The sequence below is a fragment of the Temnothorax curvispinosus genome, unplaced genomic scaffold (genome assembly GCF_003070985.1).
Source record: "Temnothorax curvispinosus isolate PA1 unplaced genomic scaffold, ASM307098v1 QBEX01007090.1, whole genome shotgun sequence".
Taxonomy (NCBI): Eukaryota; Metazoa; Arthropoda; class Insecta; order Hymenoptera; family Formicidae; genus Temnothorax; species Temnothorax curvispinosus.
The window spans coordinates 361,443-388,416 of record NW_020216870.1 but is presented as its reverse complement, the minus strand read 5'-3'; the positions used below and the strand labels follow the sequence as shown (position 1 = coordinate 388,416).

The following is a 26,974-nucleotide window of genomic DNA, read 5'->3' as shown; positions in this document are numbered from 1 at the left end:
CGCAGTGGCTCGGTCTGGGCATCATGGCAGTGGGCGTCTGGGCATGGACCGAAAAGGACACCTTCAACAACCTGTCCCGCCTCACGAACGTCGCACTCGATCCAGCATTTATCCTCATTCTAGTCGGTGAGTATCAGAGCTTTTTTTTCTCTTTTTCTTCTTTTCTCTCTTCTGCTCATTTCGCGACTCTCAGAGACGCACGGAGAGTTATAATGGCTCTCTTCGAGTGGTACTGAACTAAACTTTAATTTTAGGATTTTCTACAAAAATGTTCTTAGGAAATCCTAATTATAAATACGTACAATACAAACAATGCTTTACTTCAATGAAGAGTGACAGAGATTTTAACTCATTTCGTGAAATTATTATTGCAATATATTGGTCGCTTAAAAATATCAAACATTTGAAGAAATTACATCGGGACCATTAATTAAATTAATGCATAAATAGAACAGATATTTAATTAAAAGCGCTAACTTTTAAAAATTATTTCTTTAAATCTTCAAGTATAAATTCCAAATAAGAGATATATTTGCCATATCTAATTTTTCAATTCAGAAAAATGTAAAACAATATTAGCAGCATAAAGTGATTTTTGTGGCAGAGAATGAAAATGAACTGTAATAAAAGAAGGAAACTACTCCCCATAATGCGCCGACTGATCATAGTAAGAATCGTAGTTTTCCGACATTTGGTGCCTTCCCTTGGCGGGGTGTCGGCGATCGCAATTTTTCCTCTCAGGACTGCCTGCAAAGGGGCTATCGTTTCTGTCGGCGGAACCATTTCGCACGACCGCGCGGCCATAACTTGATTTCTGTATTAACGCCACTCGGGTGGTCTCGTAATGGTTGCCCGGAGGACGACATTCGTTCTAATTCGTCCGCGATATTTCGCGCGCTTCCTTCACGCGGAAGTCGCGTAATGCGCCGACCGACAATATAGCGCGGATTTGTAATTTGGATAAGATCGGGGAATTGTAACTTACCTCTCCGAGAAACGAAGCTCGGAGCGAACCGGAAATTAAGGTGTCTGCATAGTCGTAAATTTTTCGAATAGTTTAAGTTCTCCGAGAGAAACAAATTTGTTAAAAACCGCATACTTTCTAACTTTTTCTCTCTCTCTCTCTCTTTTTTTTGCTCTTCGGACTCGGCAAAAAGAATCCGTCAAAGTTAAGGTCGCGAATTCCGGAACGTCCTATAGATGCCTTTCGGAAACGAGGAATTTAAAGGAGCGACATAACGTAGAAACAGGACTATTTACCATTTCCACTTCTTATAATCATTCAACCGAGACTCGTAGCAGATAGAGATATACATATAGCCATGCCGCGGTGCTTTGAAATTCAGCCTCTGTCTGAAGTTGAAATTCAATATCTCATTGTCTTACATTATTTAGGCACGCGCTCTGCGCTTCGCTTTTCAGAGACCTCTGTACAATTGCGTACGTTGGAGATTTGAAAAATTTTCATCTCGATAGTCTGATTTATGGAACGCTTCTTTCCTAATGTGTTAGAGGGCTAATAGTAAAAAATTAATGTGGTACAAGTAATAGGAAATTTATTCGTTTTAATTATTTTGGAAAAGAGAGAGGCAAGAAAGACGGCGTCCTACGTGTTATTATAACAAGATAGAACTTTGAATTATTCTTTTAGCGCTCTACGAGACGCGCTTATTATAATACCGTAAATAGCCTTTTATGTTCGCGGATGTTAGTAATTTTATTCATTCACAACTGACAATTAACAATTACATACAATTTTTTTCTTTCCGCGAGCGGATATAGTTTCATTTACCAAGTAAACATTTATCAAAACGTTTCATGGAGCGTGTTTGCAACATAATAAGCCCATTTCAATTAACAGAGAGAGCGCATCAAACGAAGTGAGAATGAAAGAATGAGAAAAAGAAAGAGAGAGAGAGAGAGAGAGAGAGAGAAAGAGAGAAGAAATAATCGGTAGTTTCCCGGGTGAATCGCTCTCTTGTAAACGTAAACCATGGGGTAAATTAGGTAGAATGATGGAATGAAAAATAATGTCGGAGTTGTATAATCATAATGTATAAATGATACCACGTGCGTCCTCACCGAATACGAGGTTTTACGAATCGGAGTCCCAAAGGCAACGACACAATTCCCACGCCACGAGGGTGGAAGATAAGCTACGTACACGCGACATTACCGGCCATTACAGGGTGCGTTTTGCGCGAGAGGAAAGAGCTTTTTGTCGGCCGCGATCCTGACAACCTATTTTCCCGTGATGCACGCGGTCATTAGGGTGTACGAAGTACGTGCCAGTATTGGTGCAAAGTGAATACAGAGATTTTCGTGAATAAGTTTGAATCGAGTTTTATGCTAACACTGAAAAGTATATCATTGTTTTAAACGTCGAAGGATAAGCAATTTTTCCTACGATATCTCCGAACCTATCAGATCCCGATCTTTGTCGAAAAGCACTCAATATCCAATTTTCGTCGAAGAACTATAAATATTGAAGCACGGAAACTTGCCAGGAATTCTGCAGGAGAGCCAGCGGAACACTAATTAAAATGGATACGGGGGATACGGAAGGGTTAAGGGCGCACTGACAGAAAGCGCGTTCGCTGCGTCCCCCTCGATACGTTTCCATTAACCACCACAGACTCTCTCTCCGTTTCGCGACGCGAATGTAATATTCCGTCGGCTATATAATACACGTGCTCTACCGGCAAATAGACGCAGATTGCGCGCTGCGGCTCTTCCGTTCTCTCTCCCTCCTCCTCCTCTCTCTCTCTCTCTCTCTCTCTCTCTCTTCTTCTAACAGGGTGCCAAAGTTTTAATTGGATACGAGGTGGCAGTAAGGCGACGGACATAAAATTAGGACGAGGTCTGGGTCCGATTTATTTCGCCGGTCCTCTGGGTTGCTGTTCTCTTCCCCGTTACGGATATCACGTTTCCGGACGTAGAGGATGACATTCCGAGACTCCGCTGTTGCGGGACGTGACGCTATATGAATCGAATTCGGAATTACACACCGGGTGTGTACACGTGGATTCCCGGAGATTCCGCGCTCCGGAAAGCCGCGCGCGCGCTTTCGAAGCGGTCACCCGCACGCGGTTTCGCCGAGCCGTAATAGCGAGAATGCTTCCGGGAATGTGCCCGGCGACCGAATTCAAGCCGGTATACGATGGGCTGGCCTGTGGTACGGCGTGGTTCTCTGCGGGACGTCGCGGCGGCCCAAATCGAATTTGCACGTGATCCGGTATAGGTACACCGGAAGAACAACGGTACGCGGGAGACCGCTCGAGTACGAAAGTGGGGACCGATTTGCGGGGGCTCATCCATTTGTTTGCCCCGTGTCCGTGGAAACAATCCCCTCGAAGTTCGAAGGGGACGGCGACAAGAGGCCAGCGCGTTCGTTCTATCGTCGCCTTAGTCGAATTCACTTAGTAGTAGGAGGAGGAAGAGAAGGAGGAGGAGTACTTACTTCAATTGTTCGTTTGACACTATTGAAAAATATTTGCGCTAAATTTTTGTTGAAAATTATACCACATTAAAGATAAAGAGAGAGGAAGGAAGGATAATAATATATCAGATGTAGGTACAGAACTAGTTCGCTCCTTTATCGCGCTGCTCCTGTTTCGTGAAGATAAATGTACTCGGTTAATTTTGTTATTCATCGTACCATTGTAATGCAACCTAAGCGTTATTAGTTTAATATTTACCGTACAAAACGATATTTGCGCTAATATTTAATTCCGTAGAGCCGAAGTGAGCGGCGAACTATCCCATTGTTTAACTTCGAGCCATTAAACGTTTGTTCAGCACGGTAGTATTTGAAATTACGAATTTTCGCTGCAGCTGATCAAACGTCAATAGAGCGCCCCTGGCTGAAAATTTTAATATAACTTTATGTAACGTAAAAGAAAATTTGTCAAAAAAAATGTTAGGCCGTCATTCAAGCGGCATTTTCATCGAAGTAATCGACGTCTCCTCATTATGTGTACCTTGTGTACTTAGGAAAGCGACGCGCGCTTGTTAATTATTTCGTACTTGCGTAGCATACTCCATCGACTTGAGCCTGGCTTTTCGATTATCTCATGCTCCAATTACTTGCATTTACTTTGACGAGTAACTCTACCTCTTCCGGCTTGCGCTTAATTTGGCGGAACGGTTACCAGATAAATAACAACAATTTAGACTTATAGCTGCACTATTTGAAAGTTAAGGGGATCCTAGAGCGACGGCCGAACTTCCTCGATGTCGATAATGTCAACATTTCTAATCCTGTTTTCTCTATATCTGTCCTTGTCTAACGAGAGGCATCTGTCCTTGTTTGATTGCTGCGCCATCACTCGCTACACGCAATACTGCTTATCCCATCAACCTGAATGTTCTTTTGCACATATAAAAGTTAAACACACTAATCTTTTTTTCTAGGCTTTCAATCTTTAGTTCTAATTGCACGATATTGTTCTGAAATGTTTTCCCTATGTCCCAGCGTATCTCATTTTGTATATATATAACCTGCAGTATTTTTGTATAAGCAAATATTGTCGTCAGTGATAGCTCTATATGCTCAAATTTTTAATTTTCTTTTGTTTTTTATGTAAAGTTGACCAGACGGAACTACATTTTTGTACGTACTTCAATTCTGTAAAAGAATTTTGCAATTCCGTAAAGCCAGTTAAAAGTTTAATGCATTTAACTAAATGTCGGTAACGACTGCCACTATAGGATTCCCTTAACGCTTAGAACAAAAATTGCATTGTATCGCAGATATTCTAAACCATTTGTTTTATCCGTCGCAACACACATCTGCCATTTAGCAAAATTAATCTAAGTTTGACAATTATTCTACAAAATTTTCTACAATATACATTTATATAAATATTTTATATAATTTCACCTTTGCACAAAATTAATCCATGCTTTTTAAAGTTTATCAATCCCAATGCAAAGCTCGTTTGGAAAATACGCTTTTGGAAATCCGCCTAAAACTATTAGCGCTGCCGCCTGCCAAAATCGCGCAGCATTCCAGATAAATCGAAACTTGTGCAAAGAGAAACACTAAATCCTGGATTATGTTTGTTCCGCGCTTAAATAAATGCGATCGCAATTGAGTGCTGCGTTTTGATTTCCACCCGTGTATACTCCTGTCCTGAACGTCATCGCGAATTCAAATGCTCTCCATGAAACATCCGTAATTTTGCGTGCCACAAGTTAAACCTAAATTAATTACAAGAAACCGGATCTAATTAAAATCACGCTACAAAAGAATCGACTTCAAATTTTGTTCGCGGAATACGAAGAAAAGCACGAAAGACCTGGATTACTCTGTATATACATATATCTTCTCTTTTTAGTCAACGAAAACCTAAAATCGAAACAGATATTATCGGCTCACACTCTCTCGCCGTTATATTCGCGTGTCGCGAGGTGAGATCAAACGTATGCGTTCCTCTATCATGCAATTTTATTACCATACGACATAAAGCAACGTTGCGATATTGCAAGAGCGGCAAAGCTCTTTCGTCTACCATTGGCCCACGCCTGCCATTGCTTCCTTTATACGAAACATTGATTGCGTGCCAAATATTATAATCCAAATACGAGCTGAGTTGTAGCGTGAATAAAACGTCTTTATAGTAAACATAAGTATATATATATTTTTTTTATAGCAACAATTGCAATAATGGTTAATAAAAAAATTTATATAATTTAAAATAGATTTCGTTTATGTGGTTAACGTACAAAAATGCCTCGTAATAGCCTTATCCTGGTATAAAAATTTTCCAACTGCACTTTCAAGTATATACACGTTTCTACATTCGCACTTTTCGTTTTTCTTCATCGAGTTTTTCGTCCGAGCGCAAAGCGTTTCATCGTTGCCATTTTCTTCTAGTTCGTGGCAAGGCTTAACAAAAGTTCCGAAAGTAAGTCTGGACTAATTATTCAGTTACTTGAAAGAGCTTCGTTCTACGTTGCCCGTCCCTGCATCGGATTAAAAGTTACCCCCTCATTTCCGAAACACGTTCTAAAATCTTATAACTTTCGATGATAGATAAAAATTAAGTTCGATAGCGCCGAGTTTGACTTATAATCGTTTTCTCGATGCGGTTGCAAATTTTTTAATGGACCGAGTCATCGCCATCTCGTTGCTACGTGTAATTAAATTTACTCTTCATTGTTTCGAATTTATGAAAATTATAGTATACATAGAAATATTGTCTAATATCTGATTAGGATTCATCGCTAAATCCTTGCTAAGAGTTGACGAATGTTCTCTACACTATTTTCTTCAATATAAATGAATAAAATTTAATTTTTATTCGCAAACATTTTTATGACGAATTTATATATGTATACGCATGAAAGTTCTCTTAACAGTTTTAATGCAAACGTATCGTTTTATATCATATAAAAAATTAATGTTATTTACATATTAAATATAAAAGGCGAAAAAGAGTTACTTGAATCCACACGCATGTAGCAAATTTTAAGCGTGTGTGCTCGCGAACTTTTTGTACACGCGGAATTGATTTAGCGCTCATTACGCGGCACGCTCGTTCGCGGGTAACAGATAATTTCATAAATATTTCGCATTACCATCGGTACAGCGCGGTACTGTTGATGACGCACTCTCACGAAATTCAACTGGAACGCACAGGAATTTTAATATAATTACTTGTGTTACTGCATGCATTCGCGAACCTACGTGTAACTAATACATGGCGTATGTTCGTAAATCAGAGTTGTTACGCAGGTGAAATTCCAGAACACTTCGAATTCCTTGGTTTTGCTGGCTAATAAAATCTTCTCGACTTCGAGGACTAAAAATTAAAAGGAAGAATGAGAACCAGACAAGTATATATATAATAATGTTAAAAATAATTTTAACACTATTTACAGTACGTATATGTATATAGGTATAATTTTAATACTTTTTGTGAACATATCTCTAAATTTCGATTTACTATGATTTTTACGATTAGTCTATCGATTTAGAACTCAATTAATGGTACCAAATAAACAAAACTCTTTTTCTCAATCTCCTCCGATATTGCCGGACCGTTTCAATCCTTCTGACGCAGCGTTCACCGTGATTAAGTTTCCAGTTTTCATGGGTTTTTCATCTACCTCGTTGCGAACCTATAAATGTGTCTGGGGAATTCACGCCGGGATGTCGATGTGGGAATGAATTCACCGGTGGGACGCGCGCACCCACGCTCATAACTCACGATTATACGATATATTGACGAATGCATTCGTGTTCTTCACGTTACATTTCGCGCGATGACGAAGTACCCGATACTATTTATTCTGTTGCAGGTACAGTGACATTTATCATCGGTTTCACGGGATGCGTCGGCGCGCTACGAGAGAACACATGCCTCCTCGCCGCGGTGAGCGTCCTACGGAATTCAATTAAGTTCTTTCTGGATTACTTTAATTGCTCAACATCTTTCGGAAACTTCGAACTTGGATCGAGCTTCCGGTTCGTTACGTGATATCTATGGTCTATCATTGGCTGGCCACCCGCGCCGCGCGCGATTCAACGAAAGTTCGCCCTTTGAGAAATGTAACGTTTAAAAGTACTTAAAACCGAAAAGCTCCGCTTTCTTTGATGATGAACTCTTGAAATTTAGAGTTCCCCGTAAGGGAACGAGTCGTTGAAAGGATGGTTCTAACGGGTAGTAAGTAGGGCAATAATGGGTACTAATTAATTTCTCATGGGATCTTGATAGAATTAATTTTACGTGTTGCAGTACGCGATGTTTTTGGCGCTATTACTGCTGATGGAAATGACTGTCGGTGTTCTGGGATTCATCTTCAAAGATTGGGTAAATATTACGTAGCTTCATATAATTTATAAAGTCATTATATATATATATATATATATATATATATATATATAATAATTTATAATGTACAATAATAATTATACAGCAAAACTTCCAAAATATGAATATATTTACACATTATATTTAAAAATACTTGTAATACTATGTATAAATCTAGTAAATATTAAAATGCGTGTGTGAGATATTATAGATTATTTTACAGCTATATAATTTAATATTGCTCGATGGATACCCTGTGCGCATTTCATTATTCGCGCAGATGATATTTCGCGAAGTATACAGCTTTACTAAAATTTATCCTGCAGAATTATACACAACATTTCCAAGACAAGTGTTCCTCGAGTTTCGTTGCGTTCATTCGTAATCGTTTCTGCTTACCGTGTTTATTAATTCAGTAGCTACGAGAAACGTGGCTGAATTATCAAAGCGAATATGCCGAATACATTGTATAATATTCCTCTCCCTCTCTCTTTCTTTCTCTCGTCGGTGCATATTTCACAATCTCATTCGCTCTGGATATATGTACACCCATGCGCGAGGAAGATGTAGAGTATAGTCTAGGCGCCGACGAAGTTTGCGTATAATTATGCAGCAAGAGAGTTCCTGGATTACTAATTAATTCCATTAACCGTATCCTTTAAACATGACGAGAATTTTCTCCCGGTGGAAAATTTCGGACAACCAACAAACGTGCCATCATATCCCCGTATTCGCACGCAGCTCGCGTTTTAATGCGCGCCATTCTATTTCACGACTGGCGGCAAGTTAACTCGTCCTTGAGCAATTGCACCTGCAACACCTGTGACGCTCGTCAATTGTCCGGAGAGAATATCCCGGACTAGAAATCACCCACCGTAACAAGTCTTCGTAGAGACTACGAGGTCTTCGGTGTATACGGTCTTATATCCAGACACTTTTCTTTTCTCTTGTTTCGGGCGACAAAATTGGGATAGATTGATTTAAAAAATTTTAGGCTAGATCTTAGAACAATAATTAATTGATAAAAGACAGATTGATTGACATTAATTAATACGATATTTTGTTCATCGCAGATAAAGTCACAAGCTACGGGAGGCTTCCAAGCGTTCATCATCCACTACAGAGAGGATCCCGATCAGCAGAACCTCATCGATTGGATTCAAGAAGATTGGGCAAGTTGATTATATCAGGATTCTTCATTATATTAATATAACTAGAATAATCCGTGCTTCCCTCGTGCTCGTTACCCCGTCGAAGTATCGAATCACCGAAGCCGAACGTATACCGGCGCGGCGGCCTTAATAAGCGCGCGTGCTCGCATTTCCAAGTAGTGCAGGAAATCGTGCGGTCAGACGCGGTTTCCGAAACGCGGAAGCTCGCGCAAACTTTATCGAGTCGCCGCGGCCGCAGCACGAAAATCTGGCCAGATCCAGATTCCGAATGCCACGCGGCAGCGCCCAAATGGCGCGTAATATAGTAGCGTTCGACCATCGATATCCGGTTATCCAATTGTGGTTTATGAGATTTCAATAGAACCGCCCGGGTACACTGCCGCAATTTCGGTAATCCTATCAGTAGGAGCTAGTCGACGGTAAACCGCACACGCGCTCGCTCGCACATTGCAACCACACGTTACACTGCCGAACCGGATCCACCGAAAATTTCATTCGATCCGCCATACTTTACGAACGCGCGCGCGGAGCGCGACAGTGATTTACGTTCGGCCAAGTATCCAGCGGAACCGCGAGAATTAATTTAGCCGACGAATCCGTCGCGCGGTTAGCGGGATTCAGTTTGAGTAAAAAGCGGACGTCTGCCACGGAGGATGGATGAAGGTCGGTATCGAAACATGCCGCGAGAGGTTTGCGCTGTTCATATAGCCATGTAGATGCGACGTAGATTGCCGCGGATCCATCGATCAATATGTATGTACACACATAAATTATTGCGCGACGCGGAGACATACGGAAACATTTGCGGACTGATTCGGTTAATGTTTGAATGCGCGCGGACGGCGGGCTCCGGGACCGCTGATGAATCCGCAAGCGTTGAATTACCACCACGATTCCATCATCGGCAAACCATCGCGTCCAAACTATCGTCGTGTTGTCATAGTTAATACAACGGTTCACATTTTAACAAATTGAATAATATGAGATTGATAAAAGACACGGCATAATACTTTTTCTCAGTTTAATTAACATCAGTTATCAGAAACTGCATTAATTGAATACGTTTCTGAGTAGAGCAACTATATCGATACTCGAGTTCCAAGGCACTCTATAAGATTTATAGACGCTGCAATGCGAAAGATGATTGTGGCACGCGCGCAGATAAAAATTGTAAAATACCATAGTACACTCATAGATATACAGATTCAACGTTGTTTCCGAGGATTAAGATAATTCCGTTTGAAGATATGACAGTCGATTTCGGCCGAGAGCGCGATAGCGTCGAATTCGTTAATCGATGGTCGCCCGACCAATTGTGGTTTACGAGATTTCAATAGGGACGCCCGGTATGCCGGCGCGCAATTCCGGCAATCCTATCAGCCCCGGGGAAACCGAGGCACCACCAAGTTGCCATACACCGCATTGTCTGATCCCGTCGGGATTCACTCGGTACCATTTATAGGCGGTTAATGAAATGCTTAGTACTTCGACTTCGTGCGGTGGCGCGGAGCGTATTTACCGTCGCCATCCCACTTATCAATTGGCTCAACTCGGCCGGTTCGGTCCGGCGCGATCGATATACAGGATGTATCAAGAGAGACGGGTACGTCGGCAAACGAGAAAAATTCTGTCCCTGGAGGAATCTCGAGTCGATTCTTCCGTGGCAGAATATTTCATTCTGCAATACCGTTTTGCGCGCGCCGCGCCGCGCCGCGCCGTTCCTCAACGTTGAACGCGCCCTGACCAAAAAGTCGAAGTTAATTTTCTTGTTGTCGTTCGGAGATCGTCAAGAGATTCAATAACGATAACGAATTGAAATACGAACTGAAGATTCCGTTATATTCGCGTGAATTCCAATTGTTATCTGCGTGTTTCACTGTGTTACATGTTCTCTATCAGTTTAAGCTTTGCCAGTTACGGCGAAATTCTCGCCCAAAGAGAAATCGATGGCGAATCGAGCGGAGCGCCTGTTGTCGATCTCTCTTGATACAGCCTGTACGGCCATCGAGCGAATAATAATTAAATCCAGCTACAATCGGAAACTCGTATCTCGTATCTCAATACTCGACTCGCATTCGCATCTCGTATGAATATTCCACGCGCCCATGTTTCGTATTATGAATATTTGATTGGAACGAATTGAAACGTTACCGCAACGAATAATTGAAATAAAATAAAACGAGCACGCTGAAAACAAATCAACTTAAATTACGGTAGTTGCCAGGGGAAGGATCCGCCTGATATTATCTTTCGGTGCTCGACGCTTGTCCTTTCCCTTTCTCCCTTCCTCTCGATAATATTGGCTTCGCGTGACAGCCACTTCTTATATCGCGATAACGAATCGCCTGATTAATCGAATTCGTACGAAGTACGTGCGAAACGACAAACGCGAGGCGCTCTCACATCATGCAACCCCGTTATTAATAATTGAATTCGTGATATTCCCCGTATCGATTCTCTATTTTTAACCCCGGCGAGAGAATCTAATACACTTCGCGTCAGGTAATTCATTTTTATGCCTTTTAATTAAACGTGAAATATCTCCCGTCCGCGGCGCGAATGTCGTACCGAGAAATACGAATATTCCCATGGTTAATTAATTATACGATAGTATTGCGAGATACGCGTGTGCGCGCTTGCCGGCTGATTAATCAAATGCATATATAGCATAATATTAACTGGCGGTGTGCAATGTATGTTATACTTATTGGCAAGAGATTTTCCCAAATAAATTAGTGCCTGCAAGATCTACGAATTAATTACCCGTTGTAGACGACTGTCGCAAATGACGCTACTACTCCCAATGGCACAGTTATACGCAGAATTAATGTTTAGGAGAAACTTTATCGGGTATCCTTTATATAAAGAAAACATTTCATTGTTGGCCATTTGGCCGGCGGGATTAGCGTGAAAAAATTACCGAACTAACCAACGAGGACACATACGGGTAGCCGAGGAAGAAGAATAAAGCATCTCGGATTCGCAGAGGAAACGTATATTGAGGTTTAATGAAGGTCTCGGGACTTCGGTCGCTGGCCAAGCCTCGTTGCGAGCCGAATCCCAACTCACATGATCCCACACTTTTTCTCCTTCCCTTAATACCCGGCTCCTTGCAACGAGATAATTTCGTTCTCTTATACGCTTATTATAGCCTGGTGCTTCCGAACTGGACGCGACGTTCTCTCTTCCTCGCTTATCGAACGATCTTATCTTTTAAGTCGCGTATTTAATATTGCCTCGTCTGAATTTCCAGCGTCATCGGAATTATTTATGACGACGTTTGAAATTCATACCCGCTCGTGATATTCATCGCAAATTCGACCGCGATTGATCATATCGGCGCTGACTTCGGCCTCGCCTGAGGATAATATTCTCGAACTGTTTATGCGAACGAATTGCGATGAGTTTCCTGCCGAACTATTACATCGAAAACGACGAAATTCTGTGTAGATGTGTAGATCAAAGAATCCGTGTGGGAATCTATAAGCAATTCAAAATTTAGCGGTTTCTCTTAACATATAGAAGCACGTTATATCGTAATATTATAAAATTTGTTGTCTTATTTTTCAGTTGCAGTGTTGCGGCATTGAGGGTCCGAGGGATTGGGACCGCAACAATTATTTCAATTGTTCGTCAAGCGACATAGGCTCAAGGGAAGCGTGCGGCGTGCCTTTTAGCTGTTGCAAGCGAAAACCTAATGTAATTTTCTCCATACTGATTATAGTACTCGTGATTGCTACCGCTGTATAAAATCATTTCCCATCGAATGCTAATTCTACGGTTGAAAGTCAAATCTTCTCTCCTCTTATTTGTTTCAGGAAATCATTAAAAATAAACAATGCGGTTATGATGTAAGAAAGCCCAGTTACGTAAGTATAACATCTTTATTCTATCGCTAATATTGATTAAGAATTTTTAAATTAAAATATTTACCTTTGTCGTATAACAAATAACGTTTAGAAAACCGGACTTGAAAAGTTCATAATTATAAAAGATACGAAAACCACTTTCTCTCAAAACATGTTATTTTCGGTTAAATATTATACTCTACTTTCGTCTCTTCTTATGTTCCGCGTTTTTAATGTGAGTCTTTAAATTCATCCCATCCAAAAAGTTCTTTTAATCATATCTTTTAAACTCCTTTACCTATTTCGTAACTATCGTAACTTACATACTCTACATCCACATATTACGAATGACACCCGACCGTAACATTCCGACCGTGGTATCCTAGTTTCGCCTTGTTTCCGATTCGAAACTTGCGTCATTTTGTGCCGCCGTTACGAAAGTACGGTAAACCAAGTGGAACGTGCCTCGGAGGGGCCGAATAATTTGTCTTTAGAATCGCGCTCCATCGCACGGGGCCAGATTCGAGATAGCGGTAGTTCTCCGGGGTAGTTTTGCGCGGGTCGCGCGCGCACGATTACACAATGTCTACAAGCGCGGGCAAAAACGATCCGGGTCAAGAAACTGTGGAACTTAATTAGAGAGAAAATAGTCGAGTCCAGGGGACGAAGGGAGAGGAAAGGGGAGAGGGGTGGCAGAGAGCGAAGGGAGAGGAAGGGGGGATAAGAACTTCTGTGCAGGCTTTATTTTAAGAGCAGGTATATCATTCCCGATGTAATGGCTCGGAGTCCGCCCCTTCGCTAATTACGCTTTCATCGAGAGAAGCCCTCGTCGCTTAATTATATTTTTTGTCGGGAGATCGTTAATGTGCACCGCGATGCGTTACGGACCGATAAAATGCGACTAAATAAATAACGATAAAGAGCTTTTTCCGTGCCGGTGTATTAAACGTCACCGATATTATTCACCCATTATGAGTGTGCCGTGTACAAATTAATAAAAATTACATTCGAGACGATTATCGTATTTGGTCACAATTTGCAAATAAGAATATAAATTTCAAATGCGGTTGAATCCCCGCGGGTGGGTTCCTCAAAAATCTGCTACACGTGACGGAGAATCGACGTTACGTGTATACCATCGCGAATACCGTCTCCCCCTCGTTACACCCCGCACCCACACTCCGCACCGGATCGCTTCACGCAACGGCGAGCATCACGAACACCTTATTACATTTCTCTTACTTTCCTTCCTGTGGTTTAAACCGCTAAGTTATGCCCGCGCGTCAGTCGATAAACCCTCTTAAGTTTTTCTCTCCCCCTTGGGGCGTGCTTTGTGGGTTCTCTCGCGCAGCGGCATAAAAATATATCTGTATGTCGTGAGTCGCGATTAAGAGGAAAACGGGAGTCGTTTTCTCATTCACGCCCAAAGAGCACACCCTCGTTGTCGTTGAGCGAGAGAGAGAACGAAAATGTATAGTATCGATGCTTGCTCGCGCGTTATCGGTGGACCGCAGCCCACAACCGACGGCGTAATTTCGAGTCTCTGAGCTCGAGCAAGCACCCTTGTGTGTTACCGGCTTTTTAAACCATTTCTATTTACTCCCTCGGGCCAATGCAGACGGGAGAGAGAAGTATATTCGAGCGGGGTTGCCTAAGAGCGGGTGAGGAGTGGCTAGAATTGAACCTCGTACCCGTCGCCGGTACCGTGGTCAGCACCATGGTTCTGCAGGTACTTTTAATCCTAAAAACTGTCGTCCGTTAAGCTGGGAAGCCTCAACTTTCTTCGATCGCTTTTGCCGCAAAATATTCCACTTAAAAAAATCTGTAAATTAAAATACCATACTTTTTATATACGTAAACGCTTCACGAGTTTGCTAAGAATCGCGCCAGGATATATTAAACGAAATTCTGAAGAAGGTAGATATGTCTATAGATACCGATTCTATAATGTATATATTTTCAAATATAGTTGTCTACGTAAACAGCAATCTGCGAGTGATATTTCTATTTCCGCGAGTATTCCTATTTTATTCGGGCGGAATTGCGCGCGGCGACGAAGAATCTCGCGAGAAATATACGAGGCAACGAGGATTTTCAGAGAAACACCGCCGCGCGCGTATGAATTTCGCGGCGCGGCGGGAGAAATACCGTTCCAATATAACGCTCGCGAGCAGCCGGAGATTGATAGCACGACCGCCGTCACGGAAAGGAAAGGAAAGTATATACGGACTATCGTTCGTTGCACTCGGCGTGACATCCGCGCGCGAGCGTGTATTTCTACGGTCTAATACGTAAACGCGCCGCTATTACGCCTTAATGGCGTTGCCTTACTTACTTCTCTGCCTTACTTCTCTAAAGGCGTACGTGTGTGATGAATATTCCAGACGCGCCGATCGATCCGTTTTTACGCCGACGCGCGGTGCAAAGACCGGAAAAAGTAAACTTGGGCCAAGTACCGGCGGGCAGGCGGAGCGCGATCGACCGAGCGATGCAAAGTGGTTTACCGTTAAAAAGCTTTAATTTCATTAAACGCGTGCTTTCCGCGTGGCATGTCTCAGCTGCGACGCGACATGGTTACTAAGGCACACGCGCGAGAAAGTTGCAGTTCCCCAGCTTCTCGGTTACCTCGGTAAAGATGATTCGCTGTTTACGAACATGATCGCATGTATGTTAGATGTAGACGTGACGAAATTCTGCACGGGACGTCTCGGAAATCACCGCCGAATGCTCTTTTAACCGCGAAGCTCGATATTTTCTCATATTGCGAGAAATTCGATTTCGAATTCGATCCGCAAAGAATCAATAAAAAAGACATCCGGTGATTCGTGACAATGTCCCAGTAATATGTCTCACGATATTATGTACAAATTTGATATATCGTTTTTATTTCTCGTTTTTAGTTCTGCTTACGTTTTGTTCGATAGCGTATAATGCTTGTCGCATTGTCAAATGTAGAAATGTTACTATTGTTACGTACGCTTATAAACATATCTCTCCATTATATGGGTCAGATAGTAAGTAAGTATAAGTATCAGAATGACGTGTATATTCTCGGCGATGCATTTTGTATCGATACGCGATAGCTTGAGGGAGAATCGATACGGTAAGTACTATGTATATCCCGCTTCTAAACAAAAACGTCATAATGCGTGTAATAACGAAATGCGTGGTATATGGTATACATCGAAGCGTACTCGTCCGAGAGAATTTTGTTCTTCATAACAAAACGCAGTTCACATTATTTACAATTGATTCATTTGTGCGAATACGTTGTGCAACAAATATCATCTCTATTGAAATATGTGTACTCATGTAGATTTGATTTTGCAAAAATCGAGTGTACAGAGTTAGCCAATTCAAATATCTGCCAATACTTGCGACGAATATTTAGATAACAATTATCTCATCGATACGTTCCCATATTACACTTTACACATCGGTATACTCTTACGCAAATATCACGACTATCGCGTATCTCTTAAAATTTTCAATGATTATTGTTAATTTGTCGTCGCATAATTTCGTTCAATAACCGCCTCTCGTTCATTCTCTTTCCTCTCGGAAACATCACTTTCCGCATAGTTAAGCGCATTATATACTTTAATGAAGATAGAAATATAAGTCATAAGCGCGTGCACCTTGCAACTATTCTATAAAAGTGTTTATACGAAGCTGGCACGCGATGCAATAATACGAGTTTTTCCCGTCCCGTAATCAGTATGGTAAATTACTGCCAACTCGCTGGATAATCTTGACAGCTAGACCGATTATATAGTACCTCACTTCGATACGCAACAAACGTCTGAAGAACCAGTTTACGCGTCATAAACATCGAGCGTTTTTCTCTCTTGGCGCGACTATATTAATTCCATGCTAATTATTCAAATTTCAATTTCACGGCCGGCGCGAGTTTTATTGTTTTATTGTTATTTGGACGGTGTGTTTGCATCCAATTACATCGCAACAAGATTGCATATTGACATATCGGCTGGTAAACTGGCGCGCATTAATATTACATTAATTGACACGTTTAATCGAAAATTATCGAGAAATTCATCATTAAATTTGCTATTAAAATACGATTAACCTAACCGTCGGTTCGTCAATATGATAGCTACGAAATTAATAAACGACTCAATGGAATGGTAAATTGATTTGGGAAAAATGTATGTGTCGTATTGCGCGGACAGAAAGTGCATCTAAAATTGCATTTAGCGATTTTCCACGTACCTGAATGTCTAAGATTTATGTTGATTCTTTATGCTGATTGAGGAAGATTATCGCAAACTATATCGCAGCCATAAAGTATCGCTCGAGCAATTATACGTCAGAATTACGTACATACAAGGCCAACCGACCCGGGCGAGGCACAAAATCATATTACGTTAAAATCACCGGATTATACTAGTAGGCTAGAGCCCGGGATTATGCTACGCTATAATCGCGCGCTTATCTATACGCTAGCGCGCGCGATTGTACTGCGCCAGAATTGCGATGTTATCTATGCTAATACGGGGAGATTATAGTACGCTAAAATAAGGAGGCTGCCATCGCCGCGCTATGCTATCCCGCGGCGCGGCTCGAAAAACGCCCGGGAAAGGATCTCGTCGTGGAGTGAGAAATGTTGGCAAGTAGCTGAACGAACAGTGGAGAGATGAATAGAAACGAGTGGCACGTTGGCTCGGAAGGCTTTTTCCACCGTCAAATTAATCTTCTCTCGTCGCGCCGCTGAAAAATTTTCGTTACTCGTAGCTTACGCCCTGTCAGAGCCTCAATTAACTGCGCTTAACCAAAGTCACGTTGGGTACACACCAGACCCTCGTCGTCTATTTTCCGCCTTCGGTCTTCCCCAATCTCGTCGCTGTCATCGCGCGCATCGTCGGCCGCTTTGACACGCGCGCGCGACGTTGAAGAGCCAGAATAAATTAGCAGTTCCCGCACCGGGAGACCCTTCAACGTAAGGGACGTAAGGGAAGAGTGACGGAGAAGAACGAGAGACGAAAACTCTTAAGTAATTAGGGCATCTAACGCCCCGCTAATGAGGCAGTCGCACAATATCGTCCGCGTATCGAGAAGGAGACGGAAAGGACAACGTTAAGGGAAAAGTTGGATAGCGGAGAGGTATAGAAGGTGTAAATGAAGTAGCAGGTTGAAAGCCTCGCGTAGTTACTCCCTGGCTCCTTGAAGGTAAACGCGCGAGGCACGGCGTAACAGAATGGGCTTGTTACTTAGGATCCCTCTTTCCTCCCCTATCTACCGTCCCCCGACCCCGTAAATGCCCCATACGTGCTTCCTCTTTCCGCCTTCCGCGCACCCGCCGCTGTAACGTGTATATATATTTTCTCGAGTACGTACGTGCCCTCCGTTCCCTCCGCTCGAAATCCTCCTTCCGTTTTCTTTCTCCTCCTCCTCCTCCTCCTCCTCTTCCTCCTTTGGATCCACTTTACGATCCCGGCTCGATTTGCGCCCCTCCGGCGCAGCCCTTACCCATTCCTAATAAATCAAGTTGCTACCTTTATATGACTGGAAATTGAAGTTACCGGCCGGAGACTTCGCTAGAAAATTTAAGCGGCGAAATTCATTGTTCGGGGCCACGACCGAGCGGGATATCGCTCCTTTAAGAACGTCATTCTCGTATATAACGCACGTTACCGTTCTTTCGCTCCTCCTGGACGAGCTTCCCTCCGAGTGATATAGTTCTCGCGACGGAATCGTGAAAAACGCGCAGAGAGAAAACACGTCGACTGGAGTCCGAGTACCTTATTGAGTTTTCACTTAATGGAACGAAGAACGAGATCAAGCGGGATGTAAAACCGAGAGCAGTCCTGACCTTTTCAGTGTTCTCGCGAGTTCTCGTCTTCGGGCGACCGAGAGTTATCATCGTGGATTTTATCCTCGCTCTCATTTGCGAGCAGTTTTTGCGTTCCGCGCGCGGTTATTCGAGCGCATCGCAATCTTGCGAAACACCGACGTGTCAACATTATAATTCGTTCGCGATAAATGTCTCGTCGGAAGGACAGAATAAGATTGCTGTGATATGACTTAAAATATATCGAACATGAAACTTTAATTAAAGAATCATGTTCACGTCGTAGCTGATAGGTTATTAGCTATCGTTAAATCTAGCCTCGATTATTACCACAATTCGCGTAAATGGCGAAACGCGAAACGCGTCGCGACGAACGTTTAAAGGGATTGCGACACGCGCGCATTAAAATAGCGACCGATTGACGCGATCGACGGTAAACCGGAGTTACATAAACAACGGTGCAGCTATCCTTTCACTTTCTCTACGGAAACCTTCACGGAACTAATACCACCACCACCACCATCGGAAAATTGTCCTGGACTAACAACTGTAATAGTAGCGTGACCCCCGGGGAAAGGGGGACAGCTGACGGTAAGCAAAGTAGCCGTTTCCTTTTCTTCTTTTGCAGAACTTTGAGGTCGCCAAAGTGATTTATGAAAAAGGTTGCATACAGGCCGGCGAGGAATGGATAGAACGAAATCTCCTCGCGATTGCCAGCGGTGCGGTTGGCACAGCATTCACTCAGGTATATGATGCTGGTAAAATGCATTAGCATAAGTACAAGCTCCGATCTTCGGCACGCATCGATAAACTTTCGACGAGTACGTGGAAGTACCTCGCGACTTGACTCTCTCGCGATTAATTAACATTTGGAATCCGTACGTTCAACACTTGACATGACCTAAGTTAAATGATGAAGCGTCAATTGCGAGGCGTCAAGGTGGAAATCTTGGTCGAGAATTTTCGAAAAACGTTATTTTCAAGTGACCGCGTGTGGGCGTTTTACGGTAGTTAAGATTCTTTTAAAATTCAGCCCGTAATGGAAAACTCAAACTCTTGGTGCGAACTCTCGCTTAATTTTCAATTTGCGATTCAGATATATTCTATGTAGCTCAAGATTGCCATCATTGATTCAGAGTGTTAAAACGAGTTTTTAGCACGTTTCTCGCGATGTATATTCGTTGATGCGGACCGCTGTATTATGGAGCCGTTGCATGCCCTAAAGGAAATAAGGTGAGACTTTATCCGTGCTTGCAACGTTGACTGTTACCAGTTTCGTTCGCAGTGTTACACGCGGGAAGACGTAAAGTAGATGCGAGATACATAATAACACGTAGCTATATAGGCGGCGCAAGTGCGTTTATCAGCGTAATATATTGAGCCTCTCTTGAATTTTATTAAAGGATTTTAAATTCATGCTTACTTTACGTAATGAATTTTCCCCTTACAACGTATGTGTCAAGTAGATGTTGATATTGCTCAAAGCATGTTGATATTGCTCGTTCTATTAGAACTTATCGATTGCATCTCGATGTGATGTATGATTTAATTATTCAGATTAATTATACGTACGTACGTGTATCCAATTATCCAAAATTATAGATGTATGCATATTCACCATGAGCACAAATACTACTAAATGGTAGCGAATTAAATCAATTTAATTTCAGTAGTTTTCTTCCAACTAAAAAATTTATCGATAAATTCTTTCGATAAATTTCATATATTCTATATCAGTAAATTTTATATATTTTATATAATTTTAGTAGTTATAAATATACTTTTAGCATTTTCATAAACCTGATTTAATGCAGACTATTTATACATCATTTATACATCAGTTATTTTAAGTATAAAAATAATACATCGTTTCACGAATACGGTGGACGATTAAAGCAAATGTAGGTATCGTTTTAATTATTCTGCTAAATTAAAAGAATATTCTCTCTATGAAATATTCTTCAGAACCGTCTTGACAGTAACAAGAGAAATATTATTTCTACTTTTAGAATACTATATCGAATATCAATTGAAACGTTTCAGACATTCGCGAATATTTTATGAAAATGCTAAGAGAGCGTTTCTCTTTTTAATTCTCGCGGATGCTTTACGGCACAGCGATAAACGGAGTGTTCTCACTGTTTTCAGATTCTGGGAATCTGCTTCGCGCAGAATTTGCGCGCGGATATATTCGCGCAAAAGGCGAAGTGGCATTGACAATCGCGTGCCCCCACGGCAGTCTAGCATCTTGTCTTTATAGATGCTAACCGGCTACGTTGATCGAATCACAAGGTCTCGACGCGGACTCGGAGCTCCGGAGCGAGCGGATCGATTGGATCTTTTCGCAGACGAAGAGCGGACGGATATCCTCGAAGGATTTTCACGATCGAGCCAACACCGATGACCGGATTGCGATTCTCCGACGATAATCAGATCCGCGCGATAGCGCTGCGACTCGCACCGCTCGAATCCTTCGACTTGTAAATATCCGAGAAACTTTGCAGTCGCGCGCGACGACCCCGTCCTGCTCCTTCCGTACCGTCCAATCGATTAATCGTCTGAATTGTCGAATAATGAGAGAAATTGATTGTTTTCGAAGTTCAGTCTTATCGCGCCCTGATTAACGTCGCTTTTGAGTAGATTTCTTATCGCATATACAGATGGAGCAATCGCCAAAAGTAATGAAGAACTTAAATATCTACATGTTATTTATTTGTGGCATTGTGTATAATTTAATTGTATTTTATACAAGGATTAATAGAGACATAAATTTTTACATATTAATACATGTAGTAAAATGAGGATCAACACAGTTTATACAAAAATAAAAATTGGCATTGTAAATTTAGATTAATAATATATTTAATTCCAATCGGATCTCAATTTTTGGCAAATTATAATCGGATATTAGAAATAGAAAATTTTTCTTGCCATGATACATATACATTTCTTTGAATTAAGATCAATTTCTCTCGCTATCAAACGACGTCGACGAGAAGACGTTGGTCGTCGCGACGCAAGCGTTCAGCAGGAAGGTTTTTCGACGAGTGCATCGCAGTACATCGTCACGAAATATCCGATGTAACGTTTGTCTTCATCACCGAAGCGGAACGTCTCGATGTTTCATCTCGACGTTGCTGCCTGCGAAACGTATTTACTTTTTTGCGAGGAAACGTGCGCCAAAATATTTTTCTTAAGAATTGCGAGATCTCCAGGCATCCCCTTTGCAATGATTGCTTCAAAATTTTCACACAAATCTAATATAATCAAAATTGAATCTTTCGAAAATCATGGAAGGGCTTATTTTTTTTAATGAGTTACTCAAATCCGTGAAATATTCCTTGTACGAAAAAATTTTATTATAGATTTTTGTACAGCAATAATATATTTTTTTCACTAGTATTTCTTTAAGATAAATGAATTTTGCTCAAATATATATATGATTTGACTTACAAGTGTCTTGAGTAACGGAAGTATAGCTAGCTTGACTGAATCGTTTGATGATTGTACAAAAGGGATATTTTCGTATCGGATATATTCGTTCTGGTATATCAGGCTTCTCAAATCGACGAGTCAACAAGCGATCACAAGTGACACTCAAAGCAGCGAACTCGATTCCACGGAAAATCGATACTCCTAGGGCAAACAATGGAATCTCATCCGTGGTGTCTGGTACTCGCAATTCGATCTCTCTCGAGACGCCTTAGGGCTGATTGCATCAACATCGATTATCGTCGCTAATCGTGGTTAACTGCATTTCTGTTTTCTACCTATATAAATCGAGGCCATAATTTAAAGGAGTTATCAATTAGAATTAATTAATCAAGTTTGTCAATGATGCAGTTAATTTTTAGACCTGATCGTCAATTATCGCAAACTATTGTTAATCGGATATTTTCTATTGGAGTTTAGTCGTACAAAACGTGTACAAAAGATGAACGAAATTAGTGAAGTTAAACGATAGATGCAACCAGCTCAGCTCCTTCCGGGCTCGCGCGGAACCGCTCGACCGTTGCAGGACACGGTCGACTGCGAAATCTCGTCCTCCTGTCTGGAGAAGAAAAAAGTAGATACGTTTCGCGCATTTAGGATAGGAAAAGACAGACGAACGCCTTCGCCTAGGATTCGCGAGCTACAATGTGTCGAGCCATTATAAGATCGGTCAACGTGACGTCGTCGTGGGGGCGCGGTGAACGAGAAAAGTCGACTTCACCGCACAAGAATTCAGCAACAACTTTTCGCCGTGATAGAGAACGGTAGCCATACAACATACACAAGTATACAATAACTTTCCCTTGTTCCCAATTGGTCGTCAAATACGACGCAGTAATGGATCCACTGTGCCACCTCGGGCATATCGATTCCTCCTGAATTACATTCCATCCCTCCATCGTTGGGCCAGATGTCGTACCCCGTGTCTACCGCACATATCGTATATCGAGAAGCACGTCGAAAGCCTGTTTCGATTTTACAATCATGACTATTTATCGCTACTATGGTAACTGCGAGCACAAACAACAAGTGCATTGAGTTTCGAATTTCGACGTAACAAGTAATTCATTATATTTTGTTATATATATATTTTTTTAATATAATTAAGTTTAAAAACAATTTAATCTTTAAGATTCCCGTTGAAATGTACATACGAAAAATTTAACGCTTCAGGCTGGGAAAAATTATGACAGCTTGCGCAAACAAATACAGTCATAAATTACAATAACCGTTTGAGTGTTCATCGATTTGGAATATCTCACGAAAAAGATAATATCGAGGGACTTCGACATGTGCTGCTGAAGGGCCAATGGTAAATATGATAGCGGTAAATACCGCATTTTATATCGTGTAGTAAATTACATGGGGTAGTGTGTATTATATACTGTGCGAGTAGACGCGGGTGGCATAACGTGGTTAACTTGGGCTGTTAATATTTATAAATCTTGTGTGCTGGGAAACATGACGGTTCTATGTATTTATTTATGCTCGAACTTAACAACAAGGGAGCAAAAGTTTGCGGGAATGGCTGAGAAAATGTTTCGCGAGGCTTTCCCGAATGTTGGAAAATTTATTGTTTTGCTGCAAACAAAAAAGACACTTTTCCGAAAACTTGGTAATAAGGTGTGATAAGGAAATTTTTACGCGGCTGGCCCGCGCGCAAAACTGACTTGCAGTATGCGTAAACTGCCGATTTTTGTGACTACGCGATGCAAGTTGTACCTATGCGATGTATTATTTGAAGCGTAATTCTTAATTAATTTAAAACTAATTAAGTTGTTTCAAATAACGCTTACATATGAAAAAAGACAGTTTACAAACAAGCGTGTATTCTCAGTTAAGTTTATGTTTCAGCGTTTTGCGTCAGAAAGCTCTCTTTAAGCGCCGCAAACCGCAAATGCATTGTCTTTGGTCGATCTACGTGCCAATCGATTGCACGATATAATACCTGTTGCTAAGCGGTTCGAGCATGAATGCGAAATATGTCATTCCAATATCTTTCTCTTAAGACGCTTCTATTCCTTGTAAAACTCGTCGCGTCACGATAGATAGCCGAATATATTAATATAATTAACGAGAGATACTCGTTAGAGGAACGTTGTTGTTATTTCACAAAATTTGCCGTATGAGTTTACATCTTGGCTCATCCGAGGAACTTCTCTGTCGTGAATACACGATGCTGTGATCCGTGACGTTAATTAGTCGCTCGTTTTGCCGCAAGTAAAGAAGTTAAGTTAACCGACGATTGTAATTTTTTACGAGCCATCGACGCGAATGCGGAAGCGGGTTTAGCAAAGGCTGTGCTATTTAAGACGAATACTCTCGAAATAATACTCTTCTTATATATAATTGTTTGAATGTTGTCCCTCTTTCCTCTTTCTCTTTCTCTCTTTTCCTCTCATGTGTTCAACGTTAACAATATGAGCAGCAAACGCGTACACGTTTTAACGACGACTGTGTACATACCGACCTGCAATGATCTATTTTGCCAAGATTGAAATGTAGAAAAAAAAGAGTCATCTCTAGGGAAATAAGATTTACTCTTAAACAAAAAATATATACATATATAATATATATTTCGATATACGTAACGATGTGTAACTCATATGCAAAGTGTGTTGCGGTTTCTATATATTTCATTCGCAAGCACGCGCTTGCAAGCAGATACATACATACGTCTAGTATAAAATCGTCGAAACAATTTGCTAAACCCGACGTTCCCAGCCCGTGCATCGTCCCATTAACTCGAGTTGTTAACCTGATCCGATATCCTCGTCGAGATAACCGCAACAAGCAATCTTGCCAAAGAATATACGGATCACGTGACACGAATTAAACCAGTTTCGATTTGAAGATATACTGTAGTGCGTCGAACGTTAAGTTAGTATACACGATTTTACCCGTTATTATATGTCTCCGCAAGATTGTCTCATCAATCTTTTCCCCCTTAAATTTAGTGCTTGATCCGAGCCGCGGATCAAGCTCGTCGATCATCGCGTTTCTCCGTTTCACATCGCGTCGTTAAATATCAGTTATTTAGATTTGTAAGGTATCTAATCGTTGCCACAAGATCGAGCCAGTAATCTGGTTTAATTTTAGTTATTCGCGAGAGATCTACGCTGCAGCCGTCCTACGAAAATTACAATCCGAGACCAGGTTTACTTTAAAGACTAACTTACTTCTAAAATGGCATTATAGTTTCTCATACTTCGTATCGTATTCAAACGAATTGACAAGTTTTTAGTCTCTCTATGCACGATTCGTCATCGCATCTTTGTAATGTCTCATAAACGTTTGCACATTTCGCCTTTCAATTGTGATGACAATTGCGTATAATTTCTTTTTTATTAATAAAGATATGATTTACATTTCTGCTTTCGTTGTTTTTTTTCCTTCTTTCGCTAATTTTATTTAATTTTATCTATATATACATTTATATAGCTTTAATCCACGTGATATGTCAATTATCATTTGTCAATTTACTTTTTTTTTCATATCCTATATAATTACTTGCGATAAATTCATTTTTATACAAATTCACAATCTTTACGTGTATCACATTAAAAACAAGAAAGCTCTTGACAATTTATTAATAATATCTAAGGTACTTCTTACAATATCAATGGCAATGCACGAAGTAAAACTTAAATGTTATTGATAAGTATTCGTAATTGCCTCCATAAAGTAAGTCGACAATGACCCAGCAACTTAACACACGAGATAACTGATAATTTAAATCTTACTATTCGATCCGTCTATTATGTCTTACGGACGATTACAACGTTACATTCCTTCTTTCAAATTCGTGTAAATACTGTATATGTATACTTGTAAAAAAAAAAAGAAAAAGGAACTAAGGGATAGTTTAATCGCTTGACCAACACCGTTACGGTGAACAAAGATGATGTAATATAATGTTCTTTCCGTGTAGACTATAAAACGGAGTTTATTAGCCGATCGGCAGTATCCGAATCTTGTAAATATGTAACCGCGTACGATCGTGTCGTGATAACCGAGCTAAATCACTTATGGTGCCAAAAACGTGCAGACAAATTTGACACTTATTCAGTGAATTTGAGAAGGTGATCGTAAAAAATATATGATCGATAGCTTTTTAATGCGTACTCCACGTTGTTTAATGTGGATTTAAAGCGGTTTGGAGCTCTTCAATTTAAACTCGATGTACGATGTTATTCAAAGGATCAAAGTAACGTAATTAATAACGAAAAAATTCGCGAAGCCCGGGCCACCGCAATTACGCTGTACGATTATATTTATCTGTATTTTATATGGCTCGTGTATGTACAGTACACGCGCTTGTACACCCAATATAAATAAGAGCTAAACACGTCCGAGTAGACTAAACTGATCAGACAAAACCGATGTTCTTACTGTTTCGATCGTACTAATCCTCGCTTCGTTAAATTGTAGCGAAAAATTCTGAGGAAAGCAAAACGAGTGCTTCGTTATTTCGCGAAATCGTAATGAAGCTTACCTCTCATGCCACGAATGCGTTCAATAATCCTCGAAAAAGGGTCATGGAATTCAGGTTCGTTAATTGTATTAAAAAGGGCAACTACGCCGTAGGGAAAGCTCATATAAGTTGATTACGATTTATGTACTGCCTTATTTCTAATATAGCCTCGATTTAACGTTTACGAAAAATATATACCCACGTTTGTCAATCGCGCGCTTCGAACCGTCTCTGAAATAATTGCAACGACCACTGCCATTGTGGTGTTTGACCTTTTGATAATTTGCGATTGTATCGGTGCGACTATATACATATGTAATATAGGTAAATAGCACGTATTCCTAAGTGTAATCATTGTAATT

At 41.0% G+C, this 26,974-nt stretch overlaps 1 protein-coding gene across 2 annotated transcripts; it reads left to right on the top strand.

The window, feature by feature from the left end:
• Nucleotides 1-22,547, top strand: LOC112456677 (tetraspanin-17-like). Of its 2 annotated transcripts, none has more exons than XM_025019365.1 (8): nt 1-126; nt 7,306-7,379; nt 7,743-7,817; nt 8,891-8,989; nt 12,560-12,688; nt 12,808-12,858; nt 19,275-19,391; nt 20,795-22,547. In XM_025019365.1, exons 1-8 carry the CDS (start codon nt 24-26, stop codon nt 20,861-20,863), a joined length of 717 nt encoding a protein of 238 aa, XP_024875133.1. In that variant the 5' UTR covers nt 1-23; the 3' UTR covers nt 20,864-22,547. The 2 variants fall into 2 exon arrangements, with proteins under 2 accessions (XP_024875133.1, XP_024875134.1); XM_025019366.1 differs by lacking the exon at nt 19,275-19,391 and adding an exon at nt 14,456-14,566.
• Nucleotides 22,548-26,974: the final 4,427 nt, after the last annotated feature.

What these genes read in the sequence shown, in the direction of transcription:
- LOC112456677 (XM_025019365.1), top strand. Translation starts at nt 24, where the DNA reads ATGGCAGTGGGCGTCTGGGCATGGACCGAAAAGGACACCTTCAACAAC. An exon ending in GATTCATCTTCAAAGATTGG is followed by an intron (nt 7,818 to 8,890) that starts GTAAATATTACG and finishes TGTTCATCGCAG; the next exon opens with ATAAAGTCACAAGCTACGGG. An exon ending in TTGGCACAGCATTCACTCAG is followed by an intron (nt 19,392 to 20,794) that starts GTATATGATGCT and finishes CACTGTTTTCAG; the next exon opens with ATTCTGGGAATCTGCTTCGC.